Below are 17,690 nucleotides of genomic sequence, written 5' to 3' on the forward strand. Positions count from 1 at the left end.
TTGGTTAATCTTTCCTCACTCATTCTCCCCATGTGCCCAAACCATTTCAAAAGACCCTCTTCTGCTCTCTCAACCATACTCTTTTTAATTCCACACATCTCTCTTACCCTTACATTACTTACTCGATCAAACGAACGATAATTCTGATACCATGTAAGATAAACCATGTATTTATGTTTTAAGTAGTTAAGGACTCTGGCTAGTTGATATGAGCGATAAGATAGCATGTACCATGAATGATTATCGGTGACACAGTTGCGTGTCTCACACGGCGCGAGGTGGATGTAACTATTTATGGTGTGGTACCTGATGGAACCAGCCATCCCTTACCATACTCCCATCCTCTACACAGGATTATAAACAAGGGACAGTCGTACATCTATCCTCTCTACCTGACACCAATACTTTGTGTGGTGAGGATATCAGCATTACTCTGTTGAGAACTTGAGTGACAACAATTACTTATTGCTGAAGGTATTTGTAGACAAATAGATCCTCAGTATGATGATATAGAGAAGGTATCGTGTGCAGGAGGACTGTGATCATTGTGAAGACGAACTGTCGTGCTCTCATTCATACACCATGGCAAGACTTCTCAGGCCATGTATCTACTTCCTTTGGCTGGGTAAGTTGCAGAGGAATTATCTATCTACCTTATGTTGTTGGAGAAGACGGTGTTGCTTGCTCAGATACATGCACAGAAAAAAGACGGAAGTACATACTTTACTCTCTCTCTCTCTCTCTCTCTCTCTCTCTCTCTCCCCGTAGTGATAGCTGTGGTGAAATCACAATTCAGTTGTTCAAATGATTTTAACATGTAATTTTTCTATACATGCAGCACTACATGTTTCACAGAGACAATCCACCTCATCATGTCATATAATTTCTTTAACCCAACACCAACACAAAAACTCTGTCTCTCCTCTGCTATTCTCAACAACACACAAGTGAGGGGTTCCTTGTGGTAGAGGAGGGTTGTGTGCTGGGGTTGGCCTGGGTAACTATTTTCTTATGCTATCTTTTCTTGATAATTCTTTCATAATAATTTGGTTGATAATACGATGTGCTTTAAAGTTACCTGGGGACAATTAGAGTTCTTAGTATTAGCAATCATGACAGATTCAATGACGTTATGGATAGCATGATCAGAAGAGGAGTACAATGTGACTGGGTTGTTAAGTTCTACAGGGTAATCGTTTTCATGACAGTGTGTAGCGATCGCACTCCTATAGTCATCCCTGCGTATTGAATGACTGTGCCAATAGCATCTCTCTGTTACAGTTTAAGAGTCCTGGCCAATTTATACATCCTTACTTGACTTTGATTTGACTGCATAACACTGCCAGTTTTTAGATAATTTGCCTTCTTTTAATTAAGGTCTTACTGATAGCATTATAGAACTAGAAGGCAACATTAAAAGCACTGTTTTTTTTTTCAGTACCTGTCTTACAATAGCTAAGTTAGGAGAATAGGACAACAGTAAATATTTAGACATATCATCATTTTCGGCAAATGAGGAAGAAGACCGATTTCGACGATGAAGGCCTGCACTGTGGCTGAGAGATTGACTTGAGGAGGCAGAAGTGATATTGTGACAGTGATTGTGTCAGCGTCGCGTCGCCTCGCCGCAGTGTATCGAGACAGACTTCCCCAGAACTTTTAAAGGGGAAGTAAATGTTTATAGTTGTGTTAATGGAGTGATAGTTTTCATGCATGGTGTTTTTGACAAGAAAATAGTGAAGTTGGAGAAAAAATGTAGCTTAGACATTGAAGCTTATTGACACAGTGGTGAAATTGATGAGAACTGCTATTGACGTTTGTGTGAATAAATTGTACATTTCCTTTTCCATAGCCAGAGGTTGAACCATTATGTGACATTCATTTTTTTTCATTCATTTCAAGCTAAAAGTTTGTTTCTAAATTGTTCTTACATTTTTCATATGTATATATATGTATGTGTGTGTGTGTGTGTGTATGTGCATATGTGTGTGTGTGTGTGTGTGTGTGTGTATATGTATATATATATGTATACTATCCCTGGGGATAGGGGTGAAAGAATACTTCCCACGTATTCCTCGCGTGTCGTAGAAAGCGACTAGAGGGGACGGGAGCGGGGGGCCGGAAATCCTCCCCTCCTTGTATTAACTTTCTAAAATGGGAAACAGAAGAAGGAGTCACGCGGGGAGTGATCATCCTCCTCGAAGGCTCAGAGTGGGGTGCCTAAATGTGTGTGGATGTAACCAAGATGTGAAAAAGGGAGAGATAGGTAGTATGTTTGAGGAAAGGAACCTGGATGTTTTGGCTCTGAGTGAAACGAAGCTCAAGGGTAAAGGGGAAGAGTGGTTTGGAAATGTCTGGGGAGTGAAGTCAGGGGTTAGTGAGAGGACAAGAGCAAGGGAAGGAGTAGCAATACTCCTGAAACAGGAGTTGTGGGAGTATGTGATAGAATGTAAGAAAGTAAATTCTCGATTAATATGGGTAAAATTGAAAGTTGATGGAGAGAGGTGGGTGATTATTGGTGCATATGCACCTGGGCATGAGAAGAAAGATCATGAGAGGCAAGTGTTTTGGGAGCAGCTAAATGAGTGTGTTAGCGGTTTTGATGCACGAGACCGGGTTATAGTGATGGGTGATTTGAATGCAAAGGTGAGTAATGTGGCAGTTGAGGGAATAATTGGTATGCATGGGGTGTTCAGTGTTGTAAATGGAAATGGTGAAGAGCTTGTAGATTTATGTGCTGAAAAAGGACTGATGATTGGGAATACCTGGTTTAAAAAGCGAGATATACATAAGTATACTTATGTAAGTAGGAGAGATGGCCAGAGAGCGTTATTGGATTACGTGTTAATTGACAGGCGTGCGAAAGAGAGACTTTTGGATGTTAATGTGCTGAGAGGTGCAACTGGAGGGATGTCTGATCATTATCTTGTGGAGGCTAAGGTGAAGATTTGTATGGGTTTTCAGAAAAGAGGAGTGAATGTTGGGGTGAAGAAGGTGGTGAGAGTAAGTGAGCTTGGGAAGGAGACCTGTGTGGGGAAGTACCAGGAGAGACTGTGTACAGAATGGAAAAAGGTGAGAACAATGGAAGTAAGGGGAGTCGGGGAGGAATGGGATGTATTTAGGGAATCAGTGATGGATTGCGCAAAAGATGCTTGTGGCATGAGAAGAGTGGGAGGTGGGCTGTTTAGAAAGGGTAGTGTGTGGTGGGATGAAGAAGTAAGAGTATTAGTGAAAGAGAAGAGAGAGGCATTTGGACGATTTTTGCAGGGAAAAAATGCAATTGAGTGGGAGAAGTATAAAAGAAAGAGACAGGAGGTCAAGAGAAAGGTGCAAGAGGTGAAAAAAAGGGCAAATGAGAGTTGGGGTGAGAGACTATCAGTAAATTTTAGGGAGAATAAAAAGATGTTCTGGAAGGAGGTAAATAGGGTGCGTAAGACAAGGGAGCAAATGGGAACTTCAGTGAAGGGCGTAAATGGGGAGGTGATAACAAGTAGCGGTGATGTGAGAAGGAGATGGAATGAGTATTTTGAAGGTTTGTTGAATGTGTCTGATGACAGAGTGGCAGATATAGGGTGTTTTGGTCGAGGTGGTGTGCAAAGTGAGAGGGTTAGGGAAAATGATTTGGTAAACAGAGAAGAGGTAGTAAAAGCTTTGCGGAAGATGAAAGCCGGCAAGGCAGCAGGTTTGGATGGTATTGCAGTGGAATTTATTAAGAAAGGGGGTGACTGTATTGTTGACTGGTTGGTAAGGTTATTTAATGTATGTATGACTCATGGTGAGGTGCCTGAGGATTGGCGGAATGCGTGCATAGTGCCATTGTACAAAGGCAAAGGGGATAAGAGTGAGTGCTCAAATTACAGAGGTATAAGTTTGTTGAGTATTCCTGGTAAATTATATGGGAGGGTATTGATTGAGAGGGTGAAGGCATGTACAGAGCATCAGATTGGGGAAGAGCAGTGCGGTTTCAGAAGTGGTAGAGGATGTGTGGATCAGGTGTTTGCTTTGAAGAATGTATGTGAGAAATACTTAGAAAAGCAAATGGATTTGTATGTAGCATTTATGGATCTGGAGAAGGCATATGATAGAGTTGATAGAGATGCTCTGTGGAAGGTATTAAGAATATATGGTGTGGGAGGCAAGTTGTTAGAAGCAGTGAAAAGTTTTTATCGAGGATGTAAGGCATGTGTACGTGTAGGAAGAGAGGAAAGTGATTGGTTCTCAGTGAATGTAGGTTTGCGGCAGGGGTGTGTGATGTCTCCATGGTTGTTTAATTTGTTTATGGATGGGGTTGTAAAGGAGGTAAATGCAAGAGTCCTGGAAAGAGGGGCAAGTATGAAGTCTGTTGGGGATGAGAGAGCTTGGGAAGTGAGTCAATTGTTGTTCGCTGATGATACAGCGCTGGTGGCTGATTCATGTGAGAAACTGCAGAAGCTGGTGACTGAGTTTGGTAAAGTGTGTGGAAGAAGAAAGTTGAGAGTAAATGTGAATAAGAGCAAGGTTATTAGGTACAGTAGGGGTGAGGGTCAAGTCAATTGGGAGGTGAGTTTGAATGGAGAAAAACTGGAGGAAGTGAAGTGCTTTAGATATCTGGGAGTGGATCTGTCAGCGGATGGAACCATGGAAGCGGAAGTGGATCATAGGGTGGGGGAGGGGGCGAAAATCCTGGGAGCCTTGAAAAATGTGTGGAAGCCGAGAACATTATCTCGGAAAGCAAAAATGGGTATGTTTGAGGGAATAGTGGTTCCAACAATGCTGTATGGTTGCGAGGCGTGGGCTATGGATAGAGATGTGCGCAGGAGGATGGATGTGCTGGAAATGAGATGTTTGAGGACAATGTGTGGTGTGAGGTGGTTTGATCGAGTAAGTAACGTAAGGGTAAGAGAGATGTGTGGAAATAAAAAGAGCGTGGTTGAGAGAGCAGAAGAGGGTGTTTTGAAATGGTTTGGGCACATGGAGAGAATGAGTGAGGAAAGATTGACCAAGAGGATATATGTGTCGGAGGTGGAGGGAACGAGGAGAAGAGGGAGACCAAATTGGAGGTGGAAAGATGGAGTGAAAAAGATTTTGTGTGATCGGGGCCTGAACATGCAGGAGGGTGAAAGGAGGGCAAGAAATAGAGTGAATTGGAGTCATGTGGTATACAGGGGTTGACGTGCTGTCAGTGGATTGAAGCAAGGCATGTGAAGCGTCTGGGGTAAACCATGGAAAGCTGTGTAGGTATGTATATTTGCGTGTGTGGACGTGTGTATGTACATGTGTATGGGGGGGGGGGTTGGGCCATTTCTTTCGTCTGTTTCCTTGCGCTACCTCGCAAACGCGGGAGACAGCGACAAAGTATAAAAAAAAAAAAAAAAAAAAAAAAATCATCATTTTCCACATTTTGGTTGCTAGATGAGTAAAATGTCTTCCTAGCTTTCGAGTAAGTCTTATCTACAAGCCAATTAGGATAAAGGTACGTTTTATATGACTATATTCATCTACCAGATTTATGGGATTACATATCCGTAATGCTTACAAAAACATAGACGTAACTACAGACATTTTCACAAAAGAATCATGAACTCAAGAAGTTGGTAGGCTTCTTCTAGATCTTCAAGAACATGCGATCAGATTCCCTAGTTATCAAAAAAAAATGAAGAAACGGTAGTATGCTCTTTTTTCCCCGATCAGTCTCGAATTTGATGGTTAGATTAATATCACTTAATTCTTTTCGAAGACGAAAGATCGTGTCTAACGCATTTGCTAGAATTTCTTGATATTTTGTCTGGCAAGTGGGACATAGAAGTGCCCTCTGAAGTAATATAACTTGACTTTCAGAAAGTATTCGTTAACGAATATACAAGAGACTGCTATGTACATTAAGATTACATGGATTAGGAGACGAACTATAGATGGCGACTGGCTTACTAGAAGAAAGCAATCTGTAGTTTTTATTGGCAAAGCCTCAGACTGGCTGTACGTGACAAGTGGCGTACCTCTGGGGTCGGTCCTTGGCCCTATTCCTTTTAGCAATAAGATTAATGATCTAAAAGTGTCATGTCTAAAATCTCCAAATCTGCTGACGTTACAAATCTAAGAGGCACAGCTATAGATGGGCAGGATTGTGAAATAATTCAGGGATCTTTACAAATTAGTAGAATAGTCAGATAAAAAGCACACGACATTTAATGTAGATGAATGTAAACTAATGCAATTTGGAGGTAAGAAAACGGAACATGACCATCAAAACATTACAAATTCACTAACAGAAGTAAATGAAAAAAAGGATTTAGGAGTTTGTATTAATGGCAATCTATGTATCAAACAGTGTCTATTAGCAAGCTAAAAGAAAAACGATTTCAGATTTTGATAGCTAGAAACGCTGACTATAAAACAATTCTGACCCAATCTGATACTCTGGTAAGACGATGTCTTGAGTATGCAGTCCATATCTGCTCCTACAGAAAGGATGAGGAAAATTTGGAACAAGTACAAAGACGGTTGACAAATCTGATATCACCTCAGATGCATGAAGGATAGTCGTTGCGGTGACCAAATACAATTCGACAATGTGAATCACGAAGATTTACCCGTCGTAAGATAGATTACTATTACAAGGACAAATGGAATGAAACGTAAAGATAAAAAGTATGATTATCAATGTAGGAAAAAGTTTCTTTACAAACAGATGCGCTGAACACTGGAATAAATTACTTCATACGTTGTAAATGCAAAGACTATAATCACTTTTTTCGTCAGTTCATGAATCTCGTTTAATGAACATAAGAAAAAACATATAGAGGCATTTGATTCCTTTTTCTCATTCCACTCTCTGTACATATACTGAAATGCGAGAAAAGGAGGGATAATACCTAAAGATATCATAATAGGATTTCCCTCTCGTTGTATCGTATCGAATGATACATTGAGATATCATAATAGGATTTCCCTCTCATTTTTTCGTATCAGATTCCATGCAGGCTGTCTTTATTCTCTCATTTTTTTTCTCGTTGGCTGTTGCTGTTGGAGGATGCGAAAGATGGGTAGAGAGGTTTCTTACATTTCTATCCTTACCTCATCCACTTCGTAAGGGAATAGATAGACTGATGTTCAAAAACAGACACCTTAGGCATGGGCCAAAGGGTCCTTTGTTGTTTCTCTTTCCCATGTACTTCCGGGAATGTCTGTACCTCTCTCCTAAACTATCATTGCTCATACGATCAACTCTCCTCACACCACAAATCTTCCTCAGACATTTCATTTCAAAAACGTTCACACTCCTCCATTCTTCTACGTTCAGAACCCAAGATCAAATCCACACGTCACTATCAGAACTACTGATCATTAGACATACACACAAACGCTCGGTCTTCAATACATCAAGGACCTTAGCCCCCTCGTCCACCCTTTGAATCTCTTCTGCCCTCATGGTCCCAACCGCGGCCACGTTCAATCCCGGTACACCTTTTACAGGACCTCGCTGTTCAAATTTTTGAAACCATCAAGTTCCATCCGTCTGTTGCACCTCCTTATCTTCCTCTTTCTTCAATTTACTCTCACTTTCCTCTTTTCTGAACTCTCCCAGACTTAATCACCACTATCTGAAGTTTCTCTTTGGAGTCAGTCACCAGAGAAGTGTCATATTTAAAATGCAAATTTTTGACATTTCAAATATCCTTCAGTGGAAATGGTGAAGCATGCAGTAGACACCCCTTTCCTCCAAAATCCTCGCATCTACCTTCGATCACCAGCCCAGCCCAAAAATCGATTGAAAAAACTGTATATACATTAGCTATCAACGAGACTGTGCGGAGGAGTGAGGATCTTTTGGAAAGGAAATGTTTGAAGAAATCATGATATGTGAGGTTGTTTAGTAGAATAAGTCATACAATGGCAAGAGAAAGGTGCGGTAATCAAAAGAGTGTGGTTGAGAGAGTGATAAGTGTGTGCTGAAATTGTCTCGACATATGGAGAGAACGTGTGAAGAGAGGTTGACAAAGAGATTGATGTATCAGAAGTGGAGGGGACTAAGAGAAGGGGTAGATAGAAAAAAAACTTCCACGAAATAGAGTGAACTACAGCTACATGGTATACAAGGGTCAACGTGCTGAAAATAGACTGAAGCAAGTCAGTGGAAGCGGAAAGGTCTGTGGGGCCTGGTTGTGCAAGGGAAGTTGTGGTTTCCATACATTGCATACGACAGATAGAGAAGGGATGTGAACAAATGTGGCCTGTCTTCATCTGTTTCTGGCGCTACCTTGGCAAAACAAAAAAGGGGAGACAGCGACAAAGTATGATAAATGAATAAATAAATGAATATATATATATATATATATATATATATATATATATATATATATATATATATATTTCTTTTTTGCTTTGTTGCTGTCTCCCGCGTTAGCGAGGTAGCGCAAGGAAACAGACGAAAGAATGGCCCAACCCACCCATATACACATGTATATACATACACGTCCACACACGCAAATATACATACCTATATATCTCAATGTACACATATATATACACACACAGACATATACATATATACACATGTACATAATTCATACTGTCTGCCTTTATTTATTCCCTTCGCCAACCCACCACACATGGAATAACAACCCCCTCCCCCCTCATGTGTGCGAGGTAGCGCTAGGAAAAGACAACAAAGTCCCCATTCGTTCACATTCAGTCTCTAGCTGTCATGTTATAATGCACCGAAACAACAGCTCCCTTTCCACATCCAGGCCCCACAGAACTTTCCATGGTTTAGCCCAGACGCTTCACATGCCCTGGTTCAATCCATTGGCAGCACGTCGACCCCGGAATACCACATCGTTCCAATTCACTCTATTCCTTGCACGCCTTTCACACTCCTGCATGTTTAGGCCCCGATCACTCAAAATCTTTTTCACTCCATCTTTCCACCTCCAATTTGGTCTCCCACTTCTCCTCGTTCCCTCCACCTCTGACACATATATCCTCTTGGTCAATCTTTCCTCACTCATTCTCTCCATGTGACCAAACCATTTCAAAAGACCCTCTTCTGCTCTCTCAACCACGCTCTTTGCATTTCCACACATCTCTCTTATCCTTACATTACTCGATCAAACCACCTCACACCACATATTGTCCTCAAACATCTCATTTCCAGCACATTCACCTTCCTGTGCACAACTCTATCCACAGCCTACGCCTCGCAACCATAAAACGTTATGGAACCACTATTCCTTCAAACATACCCATTTTTGCTTTCCGAGATAATGTTCTCGACTTCCAAACAGTCTTCAAGGCTCCCAGAATTTTCGCCTCCTCCCCCACCCTATGATTCACTTCCGCTTCCATGGTTCCATCCGCTGCCAGATCCACTCCCAAAAACACTTTACTTCCTCTAGTATTTCTCCATTCAAACTTACCTCCCAATTGACTTGACCTTCAACCCTACTGTACCTAATAACCTTGCTCTTATTCACATTTACTCTTAACTTTCTTCTTTCACACACTTTACCAAACTCAGTCAACAGCTTCTGCAGTTTCTCACATGAATCAGCCACCAGCGCTGTGTCATCAGCGAACAACAACTGACTCACTTCCCAAGCTCTCTCATCCACAACAGACTGCATACTTGACCCTTTCCAAAACTCATGCATTCACCTCCCTAACAACCCCATCCATAAACAAATTAAGCAACCATGGAGACATCAAACATCCCTGCCGCAAACTACATTCACTGAGAACCAATCACTTTCCTCTCTTCCTACACGTACACATGCCTTACATCCTCGATAAAAGCTTTTCACTGCTTCTAACAACTTGCCTCCCACACCATATATTCTTAATACCTTCCACAGAGCATCTCTATCACCTCTATCATATGCCTTCTCCAGATCCATAAATGCTACATACAAATCCATTTGCTTTTCTAAGTATTTCTCACATACATTCTTCAAAGCAAACACCTGATCCACACATCCTCTACCACTTCTGAAACCACACTGCTCTTCCCCAATCTGATGCTCTGTACATGCCTTCACCCTCTCAATGAATACCCTCCCATATAATTTACCAGGAATACTCAACAAACCTATACCTCTGTAATATGAGCACTCACTCTTATCCCCTTTGCCTTTGTACAATGGCACTATGCACGCATTCCGCCAATCCTCAGGCACTTCACCAGGAGTCATCCATATATCAAATTACCGTACCAACAAGTCAGAAAAACAGTCACCCCCTTTTTTAATAAATTCCACTGCAATACCATCCAAACACACTGCCTTGCCGGCTTTCATCTTCCGTAAAGCTTTTACTACCTCTTCTCTGTTTACCATATCATTTTCCCTAGCCCTCTCACTTTGCACACCACCTCGACCAAAACATCCTATATCTACCACTCTATCATCAAACACGTTCAACAAACCTTCAAAATACTCACTCCATCTCCTTCTCACATCAGCACTACTTGTTATCACCTCCTCATTTGCCTCTTTCACTGAAGTTTCCATTTGTTCCCTTGTCTTACGCACTTTATTTACCTCCTTCCAAAACATCCTTTTATTTTCCCTAAAATTTAATGATACTCTCTCACCCCAACTCTCATTTGCCCTCTTTTTCACCTTTTGCACCTTTCTCCTGACCTCCTGCCTCTTTCTTTTATACATCTGCCGCTCATTTGAATTATTTCCTTACCAAAATCGTCCAAATGCCTCTCTCTCTTCTCTTTCACTAATAATCTTACTTCTTCATCCCACCACTCACTACCGTTTTTAATCTGCCCAACGCTTCTCATGCCACAAGCATCTTTTGCGCAAGCCATCACTGCTTCCCTAAATACATCCCATTCCTCCCCCACTCCCCTTACGTCCTTTGTTCTCACCTTTTTCCATTCTGTACTCAGTCGCTCCTGGTTCTTCCTCACACAACTCTCCTTCCTAAGTTCACTTACTCTCACCACTCTCTTCACCCAAACATTCTATCTTCTTTTCTGAAAACCTCTACAAATCTTCACCTTCGCCTCCGCAAGATAATGTTCAGAAATCCCTCCAGTTGCACCTCTCAAAACATTAACATCCAAAAGTCTTTCTTTCGCGCGCCAATCAATTAACACGTAATCTAATAACGCTCTCTGGCCATCTCTCCTACTTATATATGTATTCTTATGCATATCTCTCTTTTTAAACCAGGTATTCCCAATCACCAGTCCTTTTCATCCACTAGCGCTGTATCATTAGCGAACAACAACTGACTCACTTCCCAAGCTCCCTCATCCACAACAAACTGCAAACTTGCCCCTCTTTCCAAAACTCTTACATTCACCTCCCTAACAACCCCAACCATAAACAAATTAAACAACCATGGAGACATGCACCCCTGCCGCAAGCCAACATTCACTGAGAACCAGTCACTTTCCTCTCTTCCTACACGTACACATGCCTTACATCCTCGATAAAAACTTTTCACTTTTTCTAGCAACTTGCCTCACACACCATATATTCTTACTACCTTCCACAGAGCATCTCTATCAACTCTATCATATCCCCTCTCCACATCCATAAATGGTATATACAAATCCATTTGCTTTTCTAAGTATTTCTCACATACATTCTTCAAAGCAAACACCTGATCCACACATCCTCTAACGCTTAACAAACCACACTGCTCTTCCCCAATCTGATGCTCTGTACAAACTTTCATCCTCTCAAGCAATACCCTCCAATATAATTTCCCAGGAATACTCAACGAACTTATACCTCTGTGATTTGAGGACTCACTTTTATCCCCTTTGCCTTTGTACAATGGCACTATGGAAGCATTTCGCCAATCGTCAGGCACCTCACTATGAAACCTTACCAACCAGTCAACAATACAGTCACCCCCTTTTTTGATAAGTTCCACTGTAGTACCATCCAAATCCGGTGACTTCCCGGCTTTCATCTTCCGGAAAGCTTTTTCTACCTCTTCTCTGTTTAACATATCATTCTCCCTAACCCTTCCACTTTACACATCACCTCGACCAAAACACCCTATATCTGCCACTCTATCATCAAAAACATTCAACAAACCTGCAAAATACTCATTCCATCTCATTCTCACATCGCCGCTACCTGTTATCACCTCCTCATTAGCCCCCTTCATTGATGTTCCCATTTGTTTCTTTGTCTTACGCACTTTATTCACCTCCTTCCAAAACATCTTTTTATTCTCCCAAAAAATTTAATGATACTCTCTCACCCTAACTCTCATTTGCCCTCTTTTTCACCTCTTGTACCTTTCTCTTGACTTCCTGCCTCTTTCTTTTATACATCTCCTAGTTATTTGCATTATTTCCCAGCAAAAATCGTCCAAATGCCTCTCTCTTTTCTTTCACTAATAATCTTACTTCTTAATCCCACCACTCACTACCCTTTCTAATCTGCCCATCTCCCACGCTTCTCATACCACAAGCATCTTTTACGCAAGCAATCACTGCTTCCCTAAATACATCCCATTCCTCCCCCACTCCCCGTACGTCCTTTGTTCTCACCTTTTTCCATTCTGTACTCAGTCTCTCCTGGTACTCCCTCACACAGGTCTCCTATCCAAGCTCACTTACCCTCACCACTCTCTTCATCCCAACATTCTCTCTTCTTTTCTGAAAACCTCTACAAATCTTCACCTTCGCCTCCTTAAGATAATGATCAGACATCCCTCCAGTTGCACCTCTCAGCACATTAACGTCTAAAAATTTCTCTTTCGTGCGCCTATCAATTAACACGTAATGCAATGACGCTCTCTGGCCATCTCTCCTACTTACATATGTATACTTATGTATATCTCTCTATTTAAACCAGGTATTCCCAATCACCAGTCATTTTTCAGCACATAAATCTACAAGCTCTTCACCATTTCCATTTACAACACTGAACACCGCATGTACACCAATTATTCCCTCAACTGCCACATTACTCACATTTGCTTTCAAATCACCCATCACTATAACCCGGTCTCGTGCATCAAAACTACTAACATACTCACTCTGCTCCTCCCAAAACACTTGCCTCTCATGATCTTTCTTCTCATGCCCAGATGCATATGCACCAGTAATCACCCATCACTCTCCATCCACTTTCAGTTTTACCCAAATCAATCTAGAGTTTATTTTCTTATACTCTATCACATACTCCCACCACTCCTGTTTCAGGAGTAGTGCTACTACTTCCCTTGCTCTTGTCCTCTCACTAACCCCTGACTTTACTCCCAAGACATTCCCAAACCACTCTTCATCTTTACCCTTGAGCTTCGTTTCACTCAGAGCCAAAACATTCACGTTCATTTCCTCAAACATACTACCTATCTCTCCTTTTTTCTCATCTTGGTTACATCCACACACATTTAGACACCCCAATCTGAGCCTACGAGGAGGATGAGCACTCCTCGCGTGACTCCTTCTTCTGTTTCTCCTTTTAGAAAGTTAAAATACAAGGAGCGGAGGGTTTCTAGCCCCCGCTCCAGTCCCTTTTAGTCGCCTTCTACGACACTTGAGGAATGCGTGGGAGGTATCCCTTCTCCCCTTTCATACTTTGTCGGTATCTCCCGCGTTAGCGAGGTAGCACAGGGAAACAGACGAAAGAATTGCCCAACCACCCTCATACACATGTATATACATACACGTACACACACACATATACATACCGATATATTTCGACGTATATGATTATATACATACAAAGACATATACATATATACACATGTACATAATTCATACTTGCTACCTTTGTTAATTCTCGTCGCCACTCCGCTTCACATGAAATAACAACCCCCTCCCTGCAAGTGCGCGAGGTAGCGCTAGGAAAAGAGAACAAAGGCCACATTCGTTCACGCTCAGTCTCTAGCTGCCATATATGATACACCGAAGCCAAAGCTCCCTTTTCACATCCAGGCCTTACAAAACTTTCCATGGTTTACCTATGACGCTTCACATGTCCTGGTTCAACCCACTGACAACACCTCGACCCCGGTACACCATATCGTTCCATTTCATACTATTCCTTGCGTATCTTTTACCCTCCTGTATGTTCAGGCCACGATCGCTCAAAATCTCTGTCATTCCATCTTTCCACCTCCAATTTGATCTCCCACTTCTCCTCGTTCCCTGCACGTCTGACACATATATCGTCTTGGTCAATCTTTCCTCACTCATTTTCAGCATGTGACCAAACCATTTCAATACACCCCCTTCTGCTCTCTCAACCACATTTTTGTTATTACCACAAATCTCTCTTTCTCTTTCATTACTTACTCGATCAAACCACCTTACACAACATATAGTCCTCAAACATCTCATTTCCAACACATCCACCCTCACCTGCACAACCTTATCTATAGCCCAAGCCTCGCAGCCATTCAAAATTGTTGGAACCACTATTCCTTCAAACATACCCATCTATGCTTTCCTAGAACTTTCCTAGAACTTTCGCCCCCTCCCCCAACGTGTGACTCACTTCCGCTTCCATATTTCCATCCGCTGCCAAATCCACTCCCAGATATCTAAAACTTCACTTCCTCCAGATTATCTCCATTCAAACTTACCTCCCAATTAACTTGTCCCTCAACTCTACTGTCTCTAATAACCTTGCTCTTATTCACATTTACTCAGCTTTCTTCTTTCACACACTTTACCACACTCAGTCACCAGCGTCTGCAGTGTCTGACCCGAATCAGCCACCAGCGCTGTACCATCAGCGAACAACAACTGACTCACTTCCCAAGCCCTCTCATCCACAAAAGACTGCATACTTGCCCCTCTCTCCAAAACTCTTGCATTCACCTCCCTAACAACCCCATCCATAAACAAATTAAACAACCATGGAGACATCACGCACCCCTGCAGCAAACTGACATTCACTGGGACACCAATCACTTTCCTCTTCCTACAGGAACACATGCCTTACATCCTCGGTAAAAACTTTCCACTGCTTCCAGCAGCTTGCCTCCCAACCCATATACTCTTAATAACTTCCACAGAGCATCTTTATCCACTCTATGCCTTCTCCAGATTCATAAATGCTACATAGAAATCCATTTATTTTACTGAATATTTCTCACATTCATTCTTCAAAGCAAACACCTGATTCACAAATTCTCTACTACTGAAACCACACTGCACCTCCCTAATCCGATGTTCTTTACATGCCTTCACCCTCCCAATCAATACCATCCCATATAATTTCCCAGGAATACTCAACACACCTATACCTCTGTAATTTGAACATTCACCTTTATCTCCTTTGCCTTTGTGCAATGGCACTATGCATGCATTCCGCCAATCTTCAGGCACTTCACCATGAATATCTTCACCATCCAGTCAACAACAGAGTCACCCCGTTTTAAATAAATTCCAATGCAATACCATCCAAACCCGCTGCATTTGCCGGCTTTCATCTTCCACAGAGCTTTCACTACACCTTCTCTGGTTACCAAATCATTCTTCCTAACCCTCTAACTTCGCACACCACCACGACCAAAACACCCTGTATATCCTGCTCTATCATCTAACACATTCAACAAACCTTCAAAATACTCGCTCCATCTCCTCACATCACCACTAATTGTTATTCCCTCCCCATTAGCCCCCTTCACTGATATTCCCATTTGTTCTCTTGTCTTACGCACTTTATTTACCTCCTTCGAAAACATATTTTCATTCTCCTTAGAATTAAATGAAATTCTTTCACCCAACTCTCATTTGCCCTCTTTTTCACCTCTTGCACCTTTCTCTTGACCTCCTGTCTCTTTCTTTTATACATTTCCCGGTCATTTGCATTATTTCCCTGCAAATATTCGTCCAAATGCCTCTCTCTTCTCTTTCACTATTAATCTTACTTCTTCACCTCATCACTCACTACCCTTTCAAATCTACCCACCTCCCATGCTTCTCATACCACAAACATCTTTTGCGCAAGCCATCACTGCTTCCCTAAATACATCCTATTCCTCCCCCACTCCCCTTACGTCCTTTGTTCTCACCTTTTTCCATTCTGCACTCAGTCTTTCCTGGTACTTCCTCACACAAATCTCCTTCCCAAGCTCACTTACTCTCACCACCCTCTTCACCACAATATTTCCTCATTTCTGAAAACCTCTACAAATCTCCACCTTCGCCTCCACAAGATAATCATCAAACATCCCTCTCGTGTCACCTCTAAGCACATTGATATCCAAAAGTCTCACTTTCATGCACCTATCAATTAACACGTAATCCAATAACGCTCTCTGGCCATCTCTCCTACTTACATACGTATACTTATGTATATCTCTCTTTTTAAACCAGGTAATCCCAATCACCAGTCCTTTTTTAGCACACAAATCTACCAGCTCTTCACCATTTCCATTTTCAACACTGAACACCCCATGTACACCAAATATTCCCTCAACTGCCACATTACTCACCTTTACATTCAAATCACCCATCACTATAACCCGGTGTCGTGCATCAAAAGCACTAACACACCCACGCAGCTACTCCAAAAACACTTGCCTCTCATGATCTTTCTTCTCATGACCAGATGCATAGGCCCCAGTAATCGCCCACCTCTCTACATCCCTTACATATATATTTTATGATTTGATAAACAGAGAAGAGGTAGTGAAAGCTTTGTGGAAAATGAGAGCCGGCAAATGCAGCGGATTTGGATGGTATTGCATGGGAATTTATCTAAAAAGGGGGTGACTTTGTTGTTGACTGGATGGTGAGGATATTCAATGTATGTATGGCTCATGGTGAGGTGCCTGAGGATTGGCGGAATGCATGCATAGTGCCATTGTATAAAGGCAAAGGGGATAAAGGTGAATGTTTAAATCACAAAGCTAAAAGTTTGTTGAGTATTCCTGGGAAATTATATGGGAGGGTATTGATTGAGAGGGTGAAAGCATGTACAGAGCATCAGAGTGGGGAAAAGCAGCGTGGTTTCAGAAGTGGTAGAGGATGTGTGGATCATGTATTTCCTTTGAAGAATGTATGGGAGAAATACTTAGAAAAACATATGGATTGATATGTAGCATTTATGAATCTGGAGAAGGCATATGATAGAGTTGAGAGACTTCCTCTGGGTAAGGTATCAAGAGTATATGGCGTGAGAGGTAAGTTGCTAGAAGCAGTGGAAAGTTTTTATCGAGGATGTATGGCATGTGCACGAGTAGGAAAGTGATTGGTTCTCAGTGAATGTCGGTTTGCGGCAGGGGTGCGTGATGTCCCTATGGTTGTTTAATTTGTTTATGGATGGGGTTGTTAGAGAAGTGAATGCAAGAGTTTTGGAGAGAGGAGCAAGTATGCAGTCTGTTGTGGATAAGAGGGCAATGGAAGTGAGTCAGTTGTTGTTCGCTGATGATACAGCGCTGGTGGCTGATTCTGGTGAGAAACTGCAGACGCTGGTGACTGAGTTTGGTAAAGTGCGTGAAAGAAGCAAGCTGAGAGTAAATTTGAATAAGAGCAAGGTTATAAGTGTAGTAGGGTTGAGGGACAAGTCAACTGGGAGATAAGCTTGAATGGAAAAAACTGAAGGAAGTGAAGTGTTTTAGATATCTGGAAGTGGATTTGGCAGTGGAAACAGAAATGAGCTACAGGGTGGGGGAGGTGGCGAAAGTTCTGGGAGCGTTGAAAAATGTGTGGAAGGCGAGAACATTATCTCTGAAAGCAAAAATGGGTATGTTTGAAGGAATAGTGGTTCGAACAA

At 41.9% G+C, this 17,690-nt stretch overlaps 1 protein-coding gene across 1 annotated transcript in view; it reads left to right on the forward strand.

Moving 5' to 3' along the window:
* The first annotated feature begins 266 nt into the window (after positions 1-266).
* Positions 267-17,690, forward strand: part of LOC139748138 (uncharacterized) — a 195,902-nt gene continuing 178,478 nt past the window's right edge. The window contains exon 1 of the mRNA XM_071660814.1: positions 267-625. Within this exon, the coding sequence (XP_071516915.1) occupies positions 583-625 (43 nt within the window). The 5' untranslated portion in view covers positions 267-582. The remainder of the gene's footprint in view (positions 626-17,690) is intronic.

This window comes from Panulirus ornatus, chromosome 72 (genome assembly GCF_036320965.1).
Source record: "Panulirus ornatus isolate Po-2019 chromosome 72, ASM3632096v1, whole genome shotgun sequence".
Lineage (NCBI taxonomy): Eukaryota > Metazoa > Arthropoda > Malacostraca > Decapoda > Palinuridae > Panulirus > Panulirus ornatus.